This window comes from Cebus imitator, unplaced genomic scaffold (genome assembly GCF_001604975.1).
Source record: "Cebus imitator isolate Cc_AM_T3 unplaced genomic scaffold, Cebus_imitator-1.0 Scaffold111, whole genome shotgun sequence".
Taxonomy (NCBI): Eukaryota; Metazoa; Chordata; class Mammalia; order Primates; family Cebidae; genus Cebus; species Cebus imitator.
The window spans coordinates 313,479-335,447 of NW_016107426.1; the positions used below are offsets into that span (position 1 = coordinate 313,479).

At 44.5% G+C, this 21,969-nt stretch overlaps 1 protein-coding gene across 1 annotated transcript in view; it reads right to left on the bottom strand.

Annotated features, from left to right (window-relative positions):
- The window catches only part of MCF2L2 (MCF.2 cell line derived transforming sequence-like 2), a 235,861-nt gene that overhangs the window by 183,286 nt on the left and 30,606 nt on the right, over window positions 1-21,969 (bottom strand). The window contains exon 4 of the mRNA XM_037741919.1: window positions 12,077-12,160. Within this exon, the coding sequence (XP_037597847.1) occupies window positions 12,077-12,160 (84 nt within the window). The remainder of the gene's footprint in view (window positions 1-12,076; window positions 12,161-21,969) is intronic.

Consider the following 21,969-nt stretch of genomic DNA (forward strand, 5'->3'; position numbering starts at 1 on the left):
AACATTTAATTCAGAGCAGAGGCCACCAAATTCTGTAGGTTCTATTTCCCAGTCCTCTGGCAGATGTGTAGCCATTTGACTAAGTTCCAGCCCCACAGTCCCCAAACTGTGTCACAGGTACCCCGGGAATCACCGTAAACTCATGGGAGCACTGAGAATATTTTTAATTTTTGAGGGAAATACAGTGATAGTTGACATCTGTCAGATACCATATGTACTACTACTACTGGCTTGAGGTAATTCCCAATTTCTTTTTTTGAGACAGAATCTCACTCTGTTGCCCAGGCTAGAGTACAGTGACCCAATCTCAGCTCACTGCAACCTCTGCCTCCCAAGTTCAAGCAATTCTCCTGCCTCAGCCTCCCAAGCAGCTGGGACTACAGGCATGCACCACCACATCCAGCTAATTTTTGTATTTTTAGTAGACACAGGTTTTCGCCATGTTGGCCAGGCTGGTCTTGAACTCCCGCCTTAGATGACCCGCCTGCCTCGACCTCCCAAAGTGCTAGGATTACAGGCGTGAGCCACCGTGCCCAGCCCCGGTATTTCCCGATTTCAACATTAAATTGCATTATATGTTATATAATGGTGCTGCATCTTTATAGAGCTGGGGATTTGGTGTTTGCTGAAATAAAAAGCAAAAACAGTATGAAAATCAACGTGGAACAAGACATAAAGGTGGTGATATCTAGTCTGATTGCAAGATTTAAGATAGTTGTAGTTATTTAAGAACAAAATTGAGAGAAAAAACAATATTTTAATGTATATGTATTACTTTTTGAAACAGCTACTAAGTTGTTTGAACATAGATACAAGTTAAGTTGTGTGAAATGTTAGCTATTGCTTTTGGCCTAGGAGGGCCATGAAGACAAGACTGAGCTACTAAGGCACAGAGAATTGGGAGGGTTTAGGAAACTCTGCCTGAGCCAATGGTATAGGAACTTCAGCTGCATGCACCTACCAAGTCCTCAAAGAGAAACCACTTGAAGAATAATGGCTCTCAAGACAAGGCCAGCTACAAATGACTGAATGCATTTAACATATCTAAGAAACACATATCAGTGTGGGGAGTGATTAGTGAGGACTGTGTGATGAATGAGGATGTGTGGTCAACGAAGAAACCACAGAAGAGGAGAAGCAGAGGCGGGCAGTGTACAGCCAATGCTGTCTGCCATCCTCAGGGGAGAGAGCCAGCCCATCCTGAGAATCCAATCCACGTCGCCAGTCTCTCTGAAGACACCGCTGGAAGAACAGCCAGCCAGCTCTCTTGTGCTGCCTCCAAGCCTGGTAAGAATCCTCTGCTTAGAATTTGATTTGCCTTGTAAATTTATTTCAGGAAAAGGAATGTGTTATTGAGCAACCAAAAGTGTATTATGTAAAGAAGAAGTTAGCACCGTGGGCTTTCTGCACAAGTCTCTTGTGAGTTGTTAATACGCGTCTTAGGTGCTCAGAGACCAACTGCTGTGGGATGAAACTGTGTGAGATTTGTCTGGATGGTCAGTCATCCCTCCCCAGGAGGCACGTCTTTATTCACCCTATAGGTTTACTCTAAACTTCCAAAAATGATACCCACAGATGAGATGTTTATCAAGACAGGTATATTGAGCGACCTCATTACAGCGACTGATGAGGATATTAAAAGCTTTTGTCTAATAATATTATTCCTCTCTGCAGTTTCACAACCATGGGAAGTTTCAGAGAAATGTGAATTCAGATAATTTGTGTCTTTAAGAAAGCTAAGGGGGTGGAGGGGTTGAAAAAAAAAAAAAAAAAAAAAAAAGCCAAATTTAGATGTATTATGACACTGTAATAATTGTGTAATCAACATCTGCTGAGGGAACAGCTAAGACATTTCAAGGAACTGAAACAGCCTAAAACATTAATTAGAATGTAATTATGCCATTTAATCTTACCTTTTATTATTATTATTATTTTGAGGCGGAGTCTTGCTCTGTTGCCCAGGCTGGAGTAAAGTGGCATGATCTCGGCTCACTGCAACCTCTGCCTCCTGGGTTCAAACGATTCTCTACCTCAACCTCCTGAGTAGCTGGGATTATAGGCACACGCCACCATGCCAGGCTAATTTTTGTGTTTTTAGTAGAGATGGAGTTTCACCGTCTTGGCCAGGCTGGTCTCAAACTCCTGACCTCAAGTGATCTGCCCACCTTTGCCTCCCAAAGTGCTGGGATTACAGGTGTGAGCCATCATGCCCAGCCTTATTTTTTATGAGATGGAGTCTCGCTCTGTCTCCCAGGCTAGGGCACAGTGGCACGATCTCCACTCACTGCAACCTCCGCCTCCTGGGTTCAAGCGATTCTCCTGCCTCAGCCTCCTGAGTAGCCGGTATTACAGGCACATGCCACCACGCCATTTTTAGTAAAGACAGGGTTTCACCATGTTGGCCAGGCTGGTCTTGAACTCCTGAACTCAAGTGATTTGTCCATCTCAGCCTCCCAAAGTGCTGGGATTACAGGCGTGAACCACTGTGCCTGGCCAATCTGACCTTTTTATAGTTGACTATATTAAAGCTATCCCCACCTAAATGAAAAAAAACTGAAGTTTTCTTCTATCTTGGCTACTACCAATACTGAACAGCAGAGAGGCCCTAAGGTTAACTGTGGACGCCCACCCACTGTTGAATATTAGTCCTAAGAGGCAGAAGCATCCAGGAAACAGAGCTGGACTTACACTATGGAGCAACCCACAACATGGCAACTAGTGCCACCTTCTGAAGAAACATGGTAATGCAATGGAAAGAAAGAACGATTATTCCAAAGTCCCATTCAAGGAATACAAAAATCCCAATTATTTGGTACTAAGTAAAATGGTAACTTAAATAAACTGTATGATTCTGTACTTTTTCATTAAGTGAAAGACAACTAGTTTTAGTGCAGAAAACATTAAGTCCTTGGGGTGCATGGGTGATTGCTGAAAGAGCCCTGGAGATAGCTGGCACGACGTCTTCATACAAAGGTGAACTGAGAATACGGGAAATCCTACAGGAAGGTGGCAAAGACCAGTGATGGGGAAGGGTGCAGGGCGTCTTCCTGCTCCTCTCTGACCCCCAGTACCTATTTTCCCTGTCTCCTCCCCACAAGGTTTTAACTGGGGAAATGGCAGAACCATTGCCTGGGAGGTACTCTGGAAATCTCAGGGCCTGGGATACTGAATGACCCATTCTACATAACAAAACTAAGAATTGCCCCCATACACTCCGGGATTTCCAAGTGTCTTACCAGAAGCTTAATTTAACTGAAAAAATCAATTTAAAATGCTCTGGGCTGGGCTCCGTGGCTCAAGCCTGCAATCCCAGCACTTTGGGAGGCCGAGGCAGGTGGATCACCTGAAGTCAGGAGTTCAAGACCAGGCTGGTCAACATGGTGAAACTCCTTCTCTACTGAAAATACAAAAATCAGCCAGGTGTGGCGGCAGGCGCATCTGAGGCGGGAGAATCGCCTGAACCCAGGATGCGGAAGTTGCAGTGAGCCAAGATCACGCCATTGCACACCAGCCTGGGGGACAAGAGTGAGACTTCATCTCAAAAAAAAAAAGTAAATAAAATGCTTTGAACCTAGACTTTAACTCTGTTTTTACAAATAATCATAAAGAAATTGCTAAGTCTTATTAAAGTCACTGAAGGTGTCTGAGCACCTCAGCACACCCCAGCGCTGGTACCCATCGCATTCGTGGTAACTCCAAATTGAGGGGCAAGCACCTCTTTCATTATTCTCATGTAGCTAGAAATGCATGTGGAAATACATATTATTGGAAGATGTATTACTTTACTATAATTAGTTTCCTTCGATTTCTCCTTTACATTACAGTTCCTTATATTTTATTTGAAAAAAAATTTTTTGAGACAGAGTCTCACTCAGTCACCAGGCTGGAGTACAGTGGCACGATCTTGGCTCACTGCAACCTCCACCCCCCCTCCCAGGTTCAAGTGATTCTCCTGCCTGAACCTCCTGAGAAGCTGGGATTACAGGTGCCCACCATCACACCCAGTTAATTTTTGTATTTTTAGTAGAGACAGGGTTTCACCATGTTGGCCAGGATGGTCCCGATCTCTTGACCTCATGATCTGCCTGCCTTAGCCTCCCAAAGTGCTGGGATTACAGGCTTGAGCCACCGTTGCCAGCCTATTTTTTTAATTTTTAAAAATATGTGCATAGGTAGGGGTGGCTGTTCACCTAGGTGTTCTCTTCCTGGGCACACAGTTCCACTACATTTCCCAGCTTCCCTTGCTGTTAAGTGTGTTAAAATGACTGTGACAAGTTCACGTCAATGGAATGTGCTGTATGCTATCTCTGGGCTGAGAATTTTAAGAAGCACTATGATCCTTCCATGTTCTCTTAGCCTGTCTGCTCCCTGGACACACACGCCGCAACATGCATAATAATAATACGAGCCACAAACTGAACCTCCACATGGAGAAAAGTTGTCTGCTGACCAGGATCATACATGCAGAATTGTTAGAGTTAGAACTTAATTTCTGTTATGTTTGCTTTGAAACCACCTTTGCAAAATCATGACTGAGACAGTGAAAGAGATCTAACTTAACCGACCCCATCTTGCTTCTAACCTTCAAGCTGTCCTTGTTCATTCCTGGGCGTACTTTGGGAGAAACTTAGTTTATAGTTTAAACAAAGACGGTAACAGCCCTTTCCCAAGGCAGACCTCCTTCTTGCCTGGGGACTAGATTGCCTTTGTAGGACTAACATGAGCCATTAGAAACCATTAGCCATTTCTGACCATTAGAACTTATGGTTTAGTAGTCATGCAGCTGGAGGCTACAAGATTCTTACCCTCCCTCAAGTGCTCCTAAGATCAGTGTTTGAGATATTTCACAGACCCTGAACTTGCTGGATCAGCAGGCACCACCCAGATCAATAAACCAGCTCATCGGATCTTGCAGTGGTTCCTGAAGAAGACACGTTCTACTCTCCATCATTTCATCTCTGACCAATCAGCGCCCCGGCTCACTGGCTCCCCCAACCCACCATGTTCTCCTTAAAAACTCTGCTCCCTGAATGCTCGGGGAGACTGATTTAAGTTGTAATAAACCTCTGGTCTCCCACAGAACCGGCTCTGAGTGAATTATTCTTTCTCTATTGCAGTTCCCCTGTCTTGAGGAATTGGCTCTGTCTGGGCAGCAGGCAGTGTGAACCCTCTGAGCAGTCCTGGTTTGAGCTCGATACATTTTGGAGTCTGTTTGTTGTAGTTGTTTAGCCCACGCTTCAGATACAAGTTATAGTATCTATAAATTTCATGTTAGGATGGCAGAGGGCAATAAAAATCATTTGTTATAAAAAGGAGATATTCAGTCAAACATGACTGAGAACCTTGTCTCTCACCTGTGCTACTGAATCCAATTAGCCACTAGACACATGTGTCTATTAAGCACTTGAAATGTAGCCAGTCGAAGTTGAAGTATGCTGTAAGTATAAAATACAAACTAGATTTCAAAAGCTTAGAATAAAAAAGGTAAAATCTCAATAATTTTGAATATTGATCACATGTTGAAATGCTATTTTAGATAACGGTAAATTTAAAATATATTATTAAAATTAATTATATCTATTTATTTTTACCTTTTTAATATGGTTACTGTAAAATTTTAAAGCCGAGCACAGTGGCTCATGCCTGTCATCCCAGCACTTTGGGAGGCCAAGGCGGGTGGATCACCTGAGGTCAGGAGTTCAGACCAGCCTGACCAACATGGAGAAATCCCATCTCTACTAAAAATATAAAATCAGCCAGGGGTGGTGGCGCACGCCTGTAATCCCAGCTACTCAGAAGACTGAGGCAGGAGAATCACTTGAACTCGGGAGGTGGAGGTTGTGGTGAGCCGAGATTGCATCATGGCACTCCATCTCAAAAAAAAAAAAAAATTGAAGTACATGTGTGGGCCACGCTGTACTTCTATGAAACAGCCCTGCTCTAGATATCTCTCCTCGGTTCTCACCTCCCAGGTTTCAAGTCACCAGCTCCACATCTAAGTTAGGAGTCTGGGCTCCGAGCTGTTCCTTGGTTTGACCTTCTCCACTGTTCCAGGTGGGAGCCCCACCGCCCCCCACACCAAAGCTGGGCTTCGCTGGTGTGTATGAGGGGACGGGGGACTCCACAAGCCTAAGAGTATTGAAGTTTATTTCTTCATCAGTGACTTTCAAAAGGATTCAAGCTGCCACAAGAGAGAGACAGAAAAAGAGAGCAAGGAGGGAGAGAAAGTAAAAGAGAGAGATTCAGACATGATGATTCCCAGTGGGAAACAACCATAAAGATAAATATAAAAAGACAAGTCCTTATAATTAGAGGAAGAGCTGTGGCAAACACTGATAAACGGCTAATTCACTCCCGATCCCCTTTTCTCTGACCACCATCTCCGTGGCAGTTAGAAAGCTAAATGCTTGCCTTCTGAGATTCTCTTGCTGCCAGGGAGTGGCTGTGTGACATAATTCTGGAAGGAGACATACGCAGAAGGCAGCCAAGAGTTTCTACAAAAGGAAGAGGAGCAGCCAGCGTTTTCCTTCTTTCTTCCTGCTTTGGACTCTGACCGGGTGTCTGGGATTGCAGCAGCCACCTTGGAATCACGGTTTAACAAATGAGAAGGAAACATCAAGATAATCACAAAAACGTCAGCCTTAATGTCACTGAGCCACTGATCCAATACCAAGAGTCTCTATCTTCAGACCTTGTTATGCGATTTAAAAAACAAACAAGTCTCATAGGCTAAGATCTCTTGTAGGGCGGTACCATGCTGTTAACTTCTCCTTGTATAGATGAAAATCTGAGGTTCCGAGCCACCTACTGGTTGTGTCGGAATGTGAACCCAGAACTGTCAAGTCCACAGCTTAGAGTGTTTCCATCACACTAATGTGCTTATACTCTCGTTTCCTAGCTAGCCCTGAATTTAGAACTATCCCAGGTTCACTGTGAACACGCAGGTGAATTCCAGTGTCAGAGCTTCTTAATATTCACTCAGGGTGGCTGGGAAAATACTCGTGAAAGTTAAAGACTGTCATCTCAAACCTTCTGGAAGTCCAAAAGGTTTTACTGAGGCAGGCTGAAGGCAGCCACCTCATTTACATTAGCACAGGAAAGACAGAGGCATTCCCAGTCTAAGTCTGTTTACCCCACATCCCTTTGTCTCTACTCTGTTTACTCATGTAAATTTTGTGCTAGGTGGCCCTCTCAGGGGAGATCAAAGGGAAATTACCTGTTAATAGTGTTTACTCTGGGCCTCCCCGGAAACTAAAGCTTTTATCAGTCATAAAACCATTCCTGTAGCCATGTTAATTATCCACAAGTGTGCTAACTCAGAACCTCTGTTGTAAAATCTGACTGAATACATGTAACAACGGAAAGGGAGTCCGGGTGGACTGGTTGCATTTTGCCCTCTAAAAGCAGCCAATGGCCATCCCTAGCCCACTTGAATCCCTGTAATGATGTAAGTGCATTCATTCATCCGTCATTGAGTCAGGGTCTGCAGGCCAGTCTTCCGCAGGTGGTGGTCAGCATCTCAAGAGCTACCAGAGGCCCCAGCCCTGGTCAATATCCAATTGCTGCTGGTGGCCCTGCTCACAGGCTTCGCATCCAGAGACTGCGAACCGTCTGGCCACAGATCTGGGTCAGGATTCACGTAATGAGCCCCTGCTCTTCTAGCAGCCACGGGAACTCACGCACAGTTCGGCAGAAGAGGCACTAGGGTGCAGTGAGGAAAAGGCTCTATCCTCTCCTTCACAGCCTTCCTGGTTGACAGGGCCTCTGGCTCCTTCCAGAGCTCAGTGAAATTGGTAGAAAGTTTTATAGGGAAAATCTCTACCTTCCTTGCCTGAATCAGGAAAAGGAAACTGCTGCGGCTCGGGGCTAAGGCTGCAGCTCTTAGGCTGCCACAGCCATGGGAAAAGACCTAATTACAGAGATTCCTGTTTTACAACAAGTACACAGCCCCACAGCAGCCTCACTGCTGATGCTTGCCGTTTCTGCCAGAGAAAAAGAGATGGTTAAAGACGAAAAGAAGCCTCTGATTCCAGACCAAGTGCTGACTCAGAGAGACCCCTGGCAGCTGCTATTCCTGCAGACTTGCAAGGTTGTGAGCGCTATCACAGTGAATCCAGGCTTCTCCTTCACAAGAAAGGCAAACTTGGGCCAGGCACGCTGGTACATGCCTGTAATCCCAGCACTTTGGGAGGCTGAGGTGGAAGGACTGTTTGGGCCCAGGAGTTCCAGACCAGTCTGGGCAACATGGCAAAAACCCATCTCTATAAAAAATTTAAAAATTAGCCGGGCATGGTGGTATGTGCCAAAGGCCACCTGTAGTCTCAGCTACTCAGAAGCCTGAGGAGGATCAACCGAGCCTGGTGAGTCAAGGCTGCAGTGAGCTGAGATTGTGCCACTGCACCCCAGCCTGGGCAACAGAGCAAGACCCTGTCTTGGAAAAAAAGAAGACAAACTTAAATGACAGAAGAAACTCAGAAACGAAGGGTTATCTTTATTATGGTCAAAGTACCTTCCAAAAGCAGAAGCATCTTCTCGGTCCAGTGTGTTTTCACAGTGCTCTGTTCTACGCTAAGGAGTGACAATTCTCTCTATTCCTGACTCAATGGTGGCATCATATACTATATTTATTGTGAGCATGACTTTGGTTTCTTACAAAAACTGTATCTTACTGAAAACTATTTTTTGTAATAAAACCCCAAAATAAACATTTTACACAACTATAAAAAGACATGAGAAAAAAAGAGAAACACTTATTTAGCAGTTGCAATACTAACCATTTTTCACATATTATGTCATTTAATCCTCAAAATTACTGGCCGGGAACAGTGGCTCACACCTGTAATCCCAGAACTTTAGGAGGCCAAGGCGGGTGGATCACCTGAGGTCAGGAGATTGAGACCAGCCTGGCCAACATGGTGAAACTTGTCTCTACAAAAACACAAAAATTAGCTGGGCATGATGGTGGGCGCCTGTAATCCCAGCTACTCAGGAGGCTGAGGCAGGAGAATCGCTTGAACCTGGGAGGCGGAGGTTGCAGTGAGTGAGATCGTGCCATTGCACTCCAGCCTGGGTGACAGAGTGAGACTCTATCTCAAAAAAAAAAAAAAATTATAATAACTCCATTATACAGATGAGGAAACAGGCTTAGAGAAGTAAGTTGCTCATGCTGCTAGTAAGTACAGAATCCAAATTTATATCCAGAGTCATCTGGTACCAGTTCCTGTTTTTCCTATATTGCCTCTAAGTCATTAGAACAGAAAGAAATGCCTCAGTAAGACTCAAAGGAGATACATTTGGATCATAACTGTATCAATCAGGCACTACGCTGATTCCTGAGATGAGCCATTGTGTAATTATATATGCCAGAATCATGTATTGAGGCCTTACAGCTTTATTCTAAGGCCACAGGAATCTCCCTGACCCCAGCCCACCGTATCATCCATTGCAGACCTTGAGCTGCATGGTAGTCTTGGGGCCCTCTGTGGTAGGGTCACAGCGACAGTTTCCAGGAACCCAAGGACAGACCCCATTCTGCCTTTGTCTTGCAGAAGCCTAGACCCACAGTGGGAACTGTGAGACTGTGCCTTCAGGAGGCTGGCTAGGTTCTCCCACCAGGGTCAATGGTGCCTACCTGGCCACTTGCGGAGCAGCGAGACCACTGGTCTCACAGAATGGACCACGAGGACTTGGATACTTTTGTGCTGGGCACCTTTTATGTTCCGGTCTCTGATCTAAGCAGTGGCAATACAGACAGAAAGAAAAAAGTAGAACCCTGTATGCAAGGTTCTTTGAACTGACTGTGCCATGGTGACTCCTGTGACCCACTCATACACCTCCAGATGGCCTCCAGCAGCCAGAAAGTCTGAAGTAACAGGGAAACCATAAAAGGAGAAGAATGGCTAGCTCCAGTAGTACCTGATGAACCGACCTTGCAACATTCTGCCATTTTTCCTACCTCAACCGTTCCTGCCTCAACTGATAAGCCAACCTTGTGACACTGGACCTTGGACCTTTTGACACCCCCTCCCCAGGCAACACCCCACTAGCTTGCAAAAAACACCCCGAACTGTAACTTCTGTAACTTTCCACTGTCTACCCCAAACCTATAAAACCAACTCCTATCCCTCCACCCTCTGCTGACTCTCTTTTTGGACTCAGCCTGCCTGCACCCAGGTGAATAAACAGGCTTGTTGCTCACACAAAACCTGTTTGTGGGGGTCTCTTCATTCAGAGCATGCTTAACTGTATTTATGGAGCTTTCCATGACTATGTGAGTAGTGACTAATGTGGAGGAAAGACCAGAGAATCGCCCCAGAACGTCCCGGACTGTGTAGGATGTGCCCACGCAGGAGGCAATGCTCGGATGGGGAGAAGTATCCCGTGACAACTGAGTTCACATCTCCTTCAGATCAGTGGGATGAGGAGCTTGGAGCAGATTAAATGTTATTTGGAGAAAAGAGAGAGATGTGACTTTTTTTTTTTTTTACATTCCATCTTGTAGAATAAAATTCACACCAACTACATATTCTCTCTGTGATGTAACTAAGGTGGCTCTGTTGTTTTTTTCAGAACAGATGGAAAAGTTGAAAAGAGTCACTGCCACTTTATCCCTCCATGACATATACTAAGGACATCTCATGTTACTACTTCATTTTTCTAAGTCTGGTCTAACTACAATTTAGAGTTTGGAAGAGTCTAAAACTCTCTGCCTAAGATATTATCTTCATTTAACTAGTTTAAGTAATTAAAGTCACATCACCCTTGACTAAGCAGATCAGAAAGAACAGTATTCCAGGGTTGTGTCTAGGCTCAAAAACTGGCTCAACTTTTTTTCATAACGACCCTCTTTATTCCCAATCAAATGCTTCATGGAACTCTCCTTAAATGAGCTTAAGAATAAAAGACAATTCTCCCAAAGAACAAGGAACCTCAGCAACACTCAGGAACCCTTAGAACGAAGACCTTCAGATTTCAGTTAGAATGGCGATCATTAAAGAATCTGGAGACAACAGACGCTGGAGAGGATGTGGAGAAATGGGAACACTTTTACACTGTTGGTGGGAGTGTAAATTAGTTCAACCATTGTGGAAGACAGTGTGGCAATTCCTCAAGGATCTAGAAATAGAAATTCCATTTGACCCAGCAATCCAATTATTAGGTATATACCCAAAGGATTATAAATCATTCTGTTATAAAGATACATGCACACATATGTTCACTGCAGCACTGTTTACAATAGCAAAGACCTGGAACCAACCCAAATGCCCATCAATGATAGACCGGACAAAGAAAATGTGGCACATATACACCATGGAATACTACACAGCCATAAAAAATGATTAGTTAGTGTCCTTTGTAGGGACATGGATGAATCTGAAAACCATCATTCTCAGCAAACTGACACAAGAACAGAAAACCAAACACCGCATGTTCTCACTCATAGGCAGTTGTTGAACAGTGAGAACACATGGACACAGGGAGGGGAGCATCACACACTGGCGTCTGTTGTGGGGGCTAGGGGAGGGACAGCATGGGGTTGGGAGGGTGGGGAGGGATATCATGGGGAGAAATGCCAGATATAGGTGATCAGGGGATGGAGGCAGCAAACCACCTTGCTATGTATGTACCTATGCAAGAATTCTGCATGATCTGCACATGTATCCCAGAACCTAAAGTACAATTGAAAAAAAAAAAAAAGAAAAGAAAAACTAAGATCTTCTTAAGGCCACATCTTGGAAGAACATTCAACAGGAACATTGGAAGAACATCATGGTGGCAGCTGATGTCGGTAGTGATCTCTTTTTCTTTCCTCAAAATCTTTTCAGCTCTGTTATTTACAACCACAAAGAAATGTACTCCTCTGGGAAAGATCAGATTGCATCCAACAGCAAAATAAATAATATCTATGAGATCCCACCCTCTTCCAGCAGGACAGGCCTTAGCCTGTTCTAGTCCCAGCTGGGGTCTAAGGGATGAGTGAGACTTGGGTATAATATTCCTCAAGGTTCAAGAGGCTGGGCCCTCCCACCAAGAACCCCCATCAAAATCTGGAAATGCCAACGAATGTGCCCCTTACCTGAAAGAATGGCAAATTGTCTGTGAAGCTGTTCTATTATCTCCACCGCCATCAAGGGCCTGACCTCCTGCTGTAGAATTTCATCTGCACAAATGAAATACAAAGTCGGTCAAAGACGTGCAAATTACAAAAAGAAATTAAAAAGAAACAAAGGCAGGTTCTACTTCTAGGGACTTATCAAGAGATGGTTCTGGCACCTCCTTCTCTTGAGAACTTGATTCCTGGGATTCGGGGCTGTACCTGGGTTTGTGTGCTTTGGAGCTTATGAGTCTGAACATGGAACACACTTCTGGAGCCCCTCCCTATACAAGGAAGGAATCCTGAAGTTGAAGCTTCATATTAAACCTGCTGGACGAACTCATTACAAAGGCAGGTATTTGCCTTTACCACTGGGTCTGCAGAAGGACATTTTAAACACAACGTAAGTTACTAGAGCTCCTCTCAAAACAGGTCATAAAATCAATCTGGGATCCATGAGGGTTCTTTAATTTTTATTTTCCTCCCTACCTCACTTCCTTCCCCACCCCTTATCTCCATTCCTTTTTTCCCCCCTTCCAGAATACTCTAAGGGGTCTCTTCCCACTGCTAAATGTATATAAAGAAGCAATTTTTCATCTCGCTATTTAAAGATTCTCCTTACTGAATAAGAAGTTATAGGTTTTCCAACTCAAAAATCCAGTCCTTTCAGGCACAAATCTACAAAGGTCCTACTAGCAAGTGACTTACAAGCCCTGTGATTCACCCTCATATCCATCTGGAGAAGGGGATTAGAGAGAGGGGAAGAGTGACTGCAATCCTTCAACCTGGGCTGAAGAGAGGAAGGCATTTTCATGCCTCTCTGCCTAAGATATTATCTTCATTTAACTATTTCCCAGGGAGTCTTAAATAATACACTGGTGGCTGGGTACGGCCCATGCCTGTCATTCCAGTACTTTGGGAGGCTGAGGCAGGAGGACTGCTTGAGGCCAGAAGTTCGAGATCAGCCTGGTCAACAGAGTAAGATCTTGTCTCCACAGAAAATTGAAAAATTAGCCAGGCATGGTGGTATATGCCTGTGGTCCCAACTACTTGGGAGGCTGAGGCAGGAGGATCTCTTGAGCCTAGGAGTTTGAGGCTGCAGTGAGCCATGATTGCGCCACTGCACTCCAGCCTGGGCAACAGATGGAGACCCTGTCTCAAAAAAAACAACAAAACAAAAAACCAAACAACAATAAAAAATGAATGCTCTGGTTATTGTTTCTACAGGAGTTAAACATCTGGTTAGATGAAGGCATGAACCAAACAACCCGTGCTCTGATGCTAGGTGGGAATTTCCTGCTGACTCGGTGTGGGGTCATGGTGACATTATGATATTCCAGTGTTGACCAATCAGAAGGTACTATTTCGGAAGGCCCTCCTAGAGCCTTGGTTTCTGCTCTCAGCTTTGGTGTGGAGGTTAGAGGAGATCATGCATATGGAGATGTACACAGAGGGTGCTCAGCAACTGCTAGTTGTATCCCTTGCTCTGAACAGACAGGCCTTTCCCAAATTTGCTTTCTGAAAGTCTTGTAAGGGGTGGACCAAGTGCCAGCTGAAGTCCCAAGACCACCTTCAATGAATTCCGCCGTTGTTTTGGGTAAAAGGGATAAATCCAGACCAAAGCTTCTTCCTCCCAATACTGCTTCCACCCTGAACTTACTAAAAGTTCAAAGAACTCCTGCATCACGGTTAATTCAGTGGATGCAACAGTGGCACGGTAGTCATATTTTATAGAAAAGGGGGCCTTCTCTGTTAGAAACACAAATTAAAGCATTTAACAGTGAAATGATATGAAGTCTGAGATCTGCTTAAAAGCACTCCAGCACTCCCCTCTGCTAAGAGTATGCGTGGGGTGGAAGTTGGGGGCGGATGAAACATGGCTGACAAAATGTGGGTAATTGTTGAAGCTGGCTGATGGGTCCACAGGGGTTTCTTATGAAATTCTTTTGCTACACGTCAAATTTTCTGTAATAAAATGTAAAATACAAGCAGACAACAACATAGAGAATTTCAGCGGAAACAGAAGTTATGTAATAACAGTTTTTCAGAGTACAATGTCCTAGCTATTATTTTTTCACACCTGAGCATTAAAAGAAATTTTTATTTTTAGATATAGGATCTTGCTCTGTCACCCAGACTAGAGTGTAGTGGCACAATCACAGCTCGCTGCAGCCTTGAATTCCTGTGCCCAAGCAATCCTGCCTTGGGCTCCCAAACTACTAGAATTAGAGGCGCAAGCCACCACCCCTGGCCAAAGCGAGCATATTTAAGAGATGATGGACCCAGATAAAAACAAAAATCGTAAGGTGTAATTTATTGTTCTTATACATCAATATTTGATGTGTGCTTTAAATTAAACATCTTAAAGATGTAAGATCTGAAAGGGGAACAGAAATTACCCTCTTCAAATGACAACATGGAAATCCAGAGATCCTGAACTTGCCTGTGGTTACACAACAAATGAGCTGTACAGCCCAGATCCCCGACTCTAGGAGAGCAAGCCTCAGCCACACGTGACTGTTCCCAGACCCTTGGCCTGGAGTTGCAACGGCTCCTGCCACCCTGGAAGGCTCACTAGAGCCATGGGAATCTGAGGTCTGCCCAGCTCCCTCAGCCCCCAACAGAGACCCTTCTCACCAGCGTCCTGTGGCTATCAAATGAACAGGACTAAAATTCACGCGTTGTTTTTCTAAGAATAGCAATGTGCTGGCTTGCTTTTAGCCCAGGTTTTGCTGAGAGTGCTTGGCCTCCAGCCAGGAAGTGACAGGGTTACCCTTGAATTCTTCCTAGCAAAGGAGCCACGTGACCCAGCCTGGCCAGCTGTAACAGATCATGAGGCTTCCTCGGACTCATCCTCTGACTCAGCGTAGAGATGACTGCAGATACACCCAGCCTTCAGTTGCCTGACACTGTGGGCCTGTTGGAATAGGGCATGCTCAGTTCTGCCCCCAACGAAGCACACTTATGCCCTATACCAAAAGAGACACAAAGACCACCCTGCAGCTGGCAGGCCCTGCCTCCCACTCCTGTAGAGTGGGGAGGGGAGGAAGCGCAGGTCTCTGGTCCTGAAGGAACACCTCCACTGCAATAGGAAAGGGCCTGCTTCAGATTCAGGCAGCCTTGCATGCAAAGGCCCTTTCTGCCACCTTCTAGATGGGCGATCAGACAAGGACACTTTGAGTTTCAGTGTTTTTAGCAGTAAAAGGGTTTTTCCTTCTCCCAGGAACAGGTGAGCAGAACCGTGAGCCACCAAGGCACTGGTGCATGTGACACATCTCCCTGGCCTCACAGAGAGGTCGGTGGAGGCTTCCTGCTTGTTCTTTGCCATTTCTGGCGTACACAGATTAGGGGGAAACTTGTCTCTTTGTTACCCACATAAGGCAAAGTAAAGTGATAATTCAACTTCAACACAATTTCTATCCCGGGCAAAGTTAGAAATACACTAGGGAAAAACTTGTCTCTTTTCTATCCTTGGTAAGTACACAGAAGTGTGACTCTATTTTACCCTGGGCCCACAGTTCCCGAAATACAGATGGTATCAAAGGCCACACACAGCCTACAGCCTCTTGGGCGAGGAAATAATAGTCTGGCAAGTCCCATGGGAATCCCACGACAGGCAGCAAGCAATATCCCTGTGCTGCCCACTTCCCTGTCTGAGAGCAGGACCTGGGCTGATGACGGGGGCCAACCTCCTTACAGCAGAGGGTAGGAAACAGGGCGGATGACGTCTCAACGCTGTCTGACTGCAGCGACCGGTAAGGGCTAAAGGGCAGTGAAATCCTCAGTCTCCCACTCTTGCTGTTCTGAGATTTCTGTCACACTGTGATTTTAAAGATTCAAGTATTTAAAGAGGGGGAAAGAAAAGAACTAGCTAAATAAATACCCACGTTAAGGGGGTAAAGGGATGGTCTGGAGCACAGGACAGCAGCCTGAGTTTGGCAGACCTTGTGACATCACTACTTTGCCCAGAGAACAAGGGGAAAGAAAGAACAGAAGGGTCTGCCAGTCAATCAAACCAGATCTCACCAACTGAGTTTGCAACAATGTCTAACAAGCCACGAACCAGGATCTCCACTCTCAGGCGCTGTGTAACAGGACTCTAACCGTTAATAACATGAATGGGATACCAGCTGTGAGCTGGACGCCAACTTTGCATGTCACAGATTAACCGGTTGCATTAGTTACACCAGGAAAGGAAAGGAAAGTGCCCTAACACGCAAATGAACCTCCTCCAGCCCGCCCCACCCTCCCACCTCCACAGCTAGACTAGACTTGACCACTGAGGAAACTCTGGACCAGAGGCTCAGAGGCACCAGTTGCTGGGCTGGTACAGGTCAGCATGTGGTATGGTCAATTCCATATCACATATTTCATGTGTGTGACCTCATTTAATCCTCAAAACAACTCTAAGGGTGATATTGAACTAGCTCGCACCACTGCTGGTACAATAAGCCCCCCCATGGGGCATAATGCATTTCACTGCTGTGTTATTGGCCAGGTCAGAAATAACACAAACATATTTCCTTCCTTTACGGGGTCCTGTGCTATAGCAATGTTTAACCTAATCTGCCCCATAATAATGACTTTTGTCGGCCGGTCGTGGTGGCTCACGCCTGTAATCCCAGCACTTGGGGAGGCCAAGGCAGGTAGATCACAAGGTCAGGAGTTCAAGACCAGCCTGGCCAAGATGCTGAAACCACATCTCTACTAAAAATACGAAAATTAGCTGGGCGCGGTGGTGGGCACCTGTAATCTCAGCTACTCAGGAGGCTGAGGCAGGAGAATCTCCTGAACCCAGGAGGTAGAGGTTGCAGTGAGCCGAGATCGCACCACTGCACTTCAGCCTGGGCAACAGAGTGAGACTCCATCTTAAAATAAACAATGAGTTTTGTCTTGTCCATAAACAAATAATGAATTAAAGGCTTTTAAAAGCAGACAGAATAATTGTTTAGAAGGAATTTTAAAGGTTTTTAAAATCAAAACACTAGAAAATGTCCAACTTTCTAGTTGTCAACTAATAAAACTTAAACAGCAACAGAATATCTCATTTCATCCATAAAATGATTGAGATTCAAAAACGCAATGCTGGGGTTATATTGGAAAATTAGTCCTTCTGCATAACCTCAGGGAGTGAAGCAGGTGACATCCTCTGAGAAAGTAGTTTCACAATCTTTTACCTGGTGATTATTGAGCACTTACAGGTTGATTCCATACCACAGACTTCACATATGTGACCTCATCCAATCCTCAAAACAACTCTAAGGCTGATATTGAACCAGATCTGAAGTAGCTTGTCCAAGAGCATGCAAAGCCAGAACTTGAACCCAGCACATTCTGACCTCCAAAGCCCACGTCTTAATGATTCCGGTCATTAAAGTCTCCATAATCTTTTTTCTCTTTACTTTCAAATTACTGAAGTCTAAAAATCTCAACAGTATCCATAATCTTTTACCCATTCATTCTATATCTGAAAATGTATCGCAAGAACATAATAAAAACTTTATATGTAAAGTGTAGACTGTAATTATTTTTACCGGAGTGAAAAAATGAAAGCAATCATTATACAAGTATAAAGACCACATCCATCGAAAAAGATTTAAGATACAATGTCGAGGACACAAAAATGCTACAAATGGTGAGATTATAGCCAGATTTTAAAAAAGAAAGAAGAAAGCAAGTGTGTGTATTGTCTGTGTACATGCGCGTGGGCATATGAGGAAAGAATATACGAAACAGTTGTGTTAAAGTGATGGAATCATACGTGGTTACCCCCTTTAGTTAACGTACAAAAAAGTATGCACTGGTATCTTTACTTCTCATGCAATCAATACTTTATTGAAGTATAATTTATATGCAATACAATGCACAAAGCCTTAGGTGTACAGTTTGAGGAATTTTGACAAATATATACACTGATGTAATCATCAAACAGAGCAAGAAATAGAACATTCAGCAGGGTGTGGTGGCTCACACCTGTAATCCCACCACTTTGGCAGGCTGAGGCAGGAGGATCACCTGAGGTCAGGAGTTTCACCACCCTGGCCGACATGGTGAAACCCCATCTCTACTTAAAATATAAAAACTAGCTGGGTGTGGTGGCCGGTGCTTGTAATCCCAGCTACTCAGCAGGCTGAGGCAGGAGAATCACTTGAACCCGGGAGGCAGAGGTTGCAGTAAGCTGAGATCGTGGCACTGCACTCCAGCCTGGGCAAAAGAGCAAGACTCCTTTCTCCAAAAAAAAAAAAACCCAGAAATGGAATATTCCCCTCCCACCCCCTCCAGAGAGTTCCTGTGACCCCTGCCTGCCCAGGCCCTCACTTTGGAGGGCTCAGTATCCCACACCCTCCCCCCATAAACATATGTATTAAAGAACACTTGGTTGCCTCAGGCTCTCATGGTCCAGTGCTCGGTGCCGGCAGGTGCACACAGCCCTGAAAATCTAATCTCTTAACGCTGCTCAGGCCCAGGGAAATACTCCACAGCTCTTGGTCTATGTCCTCAAAAGAAAATACGACCGCATCCAAATACTATGATGGTTTGTAGGTTGCGCCACTGCTGACATCAGGGACACACACTGCTTCAGAGTGCAGGGAGGATTTGAATTGAGGGAGTGCTTAGGTAAGAGAAAAAACAAATGAGTTAACTTGAGAAATCCGTCCTCTCACATAGCATGATACTGTAGATTATTTAGTAATGACATATCCAGTGCAGTAAAACCAAGCATCAAGGCTCTTACTTTTCTTTTTGTAATTCATCATGCAAATATACTCAAAGTTTGAACTTGTTAAACTCAATTACATTTTACTTAGGTCACATTTACTTTGCATCACTGCTGTCAACAGTTCAAAGTGAAAATCTCAGTTATAGCAACACTGATTTTGCTGACATGCAGGCAAGAAAAAATATATTTTATGAAATAAGTAATGATTTATTGACTATGTGTGTATTTATTATTCATTCACGTGTCACCGGCCCATCAACAGTGACTCCTATTGGCTGGAAACAGTGTATGGACAAAATACCAATAATTATTGTATATTCAGTACACATACAATAATACGGCACAGTATGATGAGATGAGAAAGGAGATTGGACAGAGAAGCAGAGGAAGACAGAAACACACAGGTAGCCATGTAAAGTTGGAGACAGGAAGCCCAGGAGCCAGAAGAGTCAAGAGATGGAATCATCCCTAGAACCTGTAGAGAGTGGCCTTGCCAGCACCTTGATTGTGGACTTGTGGCCTGTAGGACTGTGAGAAAAATTAATTTCTCTTGTAAGCCATCGAGTTTTGTGGTCAGTTGTTACAGCAGACACAAGAAACTAATATAATAGGCATACACTGAAAACGGACAATTCATATAAGAAATATAGCCAATAAATTTGTATTGAAACTTGTTTAACCTCATGTCTCAGTCTGTTCTTGCTGCTATAACAAAATACCTCCAGCTGGGTCATTTATAAATGCAAAATTTTATTTCTCACAGTTCTGGAGACTGGGAAGTCTAAGGCCAAGGCCCCAGCAGCTTCAGTGTCTGGCGAGGACTTCCTCTCTGCTTCCAAGATGGTGTGTTCCTGCTGCATCCTCACATGGTGGAAGGGCAAAAGGGATGAAGGCCGAGTCCTTATGTGGCAGGAGGGATGGAAGAGGGAGGCGGCTATCCGAAATTCCATTTATAAGGGCACCAATTCCATTCACATAGGTGGATTCCCTGTGACCTAACCACCTCCCAGAGGCCCCACCTTCTAATGTCATCACCTTGCCGGTTAGGCTTCAACATAGGAATTTTGGAGGGACACTTATATTCAAACCATGGATAAAGAAATGTAGGCCGGGCGCGGTGGCTCAAGCCTGTAATCCCAGCACTTTGGGAGGCCGAGGCGGGTGGATCACAAGGTCAAGAGATCGAGACCATCCTGGTCAACAAGGTGAAACCCCGTCTCTACTAAAAATACAAAAATCAGCTGGGCATGATGGTGCATGCCTGTAGTCCCAGCTACCTGGGAGGCTGAGGCCGGGGAATTGCTTGAACCCAGGAGGCGGAGGTTGCGGTGAGCCGAGATCATGCCATTGCACTCCAGCCTGGGCAACAACAGCAAAACTCCATCTCAAAAAAAAAAAAAAAAAAAAAAGAAAGAAATGTAAATTAGGCCGGACACGGTGGCTCACACCTGTAATCCCAGCACTTTGGGAGGCCGAGGGGGGCAAATCATGAGGTCAGGAGATCAAGACCATCCTGGCTACCATGGTGAAGCCCCGTCTCTACTGAAAATACAAAAAATTAGCTGGGTGTGGTGGTACGTGCCTGTAGTCCCAGCTACTTGGGAGGCTGAGGCAGGAGAATCGCTTGAGCCCGGAAGGTGGAGGTTGCAATGAGCTGAGATCAAGTCATTGCACTCCAGCCTGGTGACAGAGCAAGACCCTGTCTGGAAAAAAAAAAAAAAAAAAAAGTGTGCTTTCACCACTCTCTCTTCTCTCTTCCAGGCTACAGGCGACAACTCCAAGGACAGTGAATGGCCGACCCACAAGACAGAGGCAGCCGGGGTCCCTAAAACGCTGAGGGAAAACAGCTCTCTGACCAAGGACAGTGTATTGGAATCTATTAATCCACTGAAATTTGGGCGTTTGTTACAGCAGCTGGCGCTAGCCTAACTTAGAGGCATTCATTTTATAATATTATGTACATACTTTTTCTTTAAAAAGAGAAAAAAGGGAGGGAGTACGGTCAGTGGAAAAGCAAACCTCCAACTGCCAACTCTCCCTGACCCCCCAACAATGACATAAAATATTCATCTTGATGAACACATATTCCTATCAGCGTGTCATCTGGAGTTTCATTCCCCTAATCCCAAGGAATCAGTGTTACTTTAGTCTGAAAAGTCAACTGACAGTATCTCATGAACGTGAACACTGCAGTAATGTCAGAAAGTCTTTCAGATACTCACAAAACTTACATTAACATACTCAACCTTTCACTGTTGCCTTGAGTCACAGAATAAAATGACTGACAGCTAAAGCATATAGGTGAACATTTCATAATCTTCTTTAGTAAGGAAAAAAGAAGGCAACAATAGCATATTTAATGCTATAAGCTTAGGATTTGGAAATTCTTATTCTTCTTTCAAATTAATTCCTCTCCTCACTATTAACAGAGTTGTAAAGCTCTTGCAACAATTTAATTTTTTTTTGAGGCGGAGTTTCGCTCTTGTTGCCCAGGCTGGAGTGAAATGGTGCCATCTTGGTTCACCGCAACCCCTACCTCCCAGGTTCAAGCAATTCTCCTGCCTCAGCCTCCCGAGTAGCTGGGACTACAGGTGCACGCCACCACGCCCAGCTAATTTTTGTATTTTTAGTAGAGATGGGGTTTCACCATGTTGACTGGGATGGTCTCTATCTCCTGACCTCATGATCTGCCCGCCTCGGCCTCCCAAAGTGCTGGGATTATAGGCATGAGCCACCACACCTGGCCAACAATTTAATTTTAATAAAATTAGGGCAATCATATATACTTCAATTCAGGCCTTGTAAGGATTTGTGTGCATGCACTGGTGAGCACACATGTTTAAATGTGAAAAGCAAAATCGATTTCACAAGTTGTCCTTCTCTAAGTAGAAAACATTAAAGCTCTTGCCTTTGAGAATATAATTTATGCATTACATACTCTTTAAGTATATGGTATACAACTATGAATCATGTCTCAATCAGAAAGTATACTGCAACAATGATTATTTTTAAAGCACATTTCATTTAATAACTCCCCACTCTTGAAGAAACAACTTCCAAGCACAAATAAAGAGTAATGACAGAGTCTAAGACATTTGCTTTAATCACCTATTCTGGCCTGTGATCCAAGGGGAATAAATGTATTAAAACATTT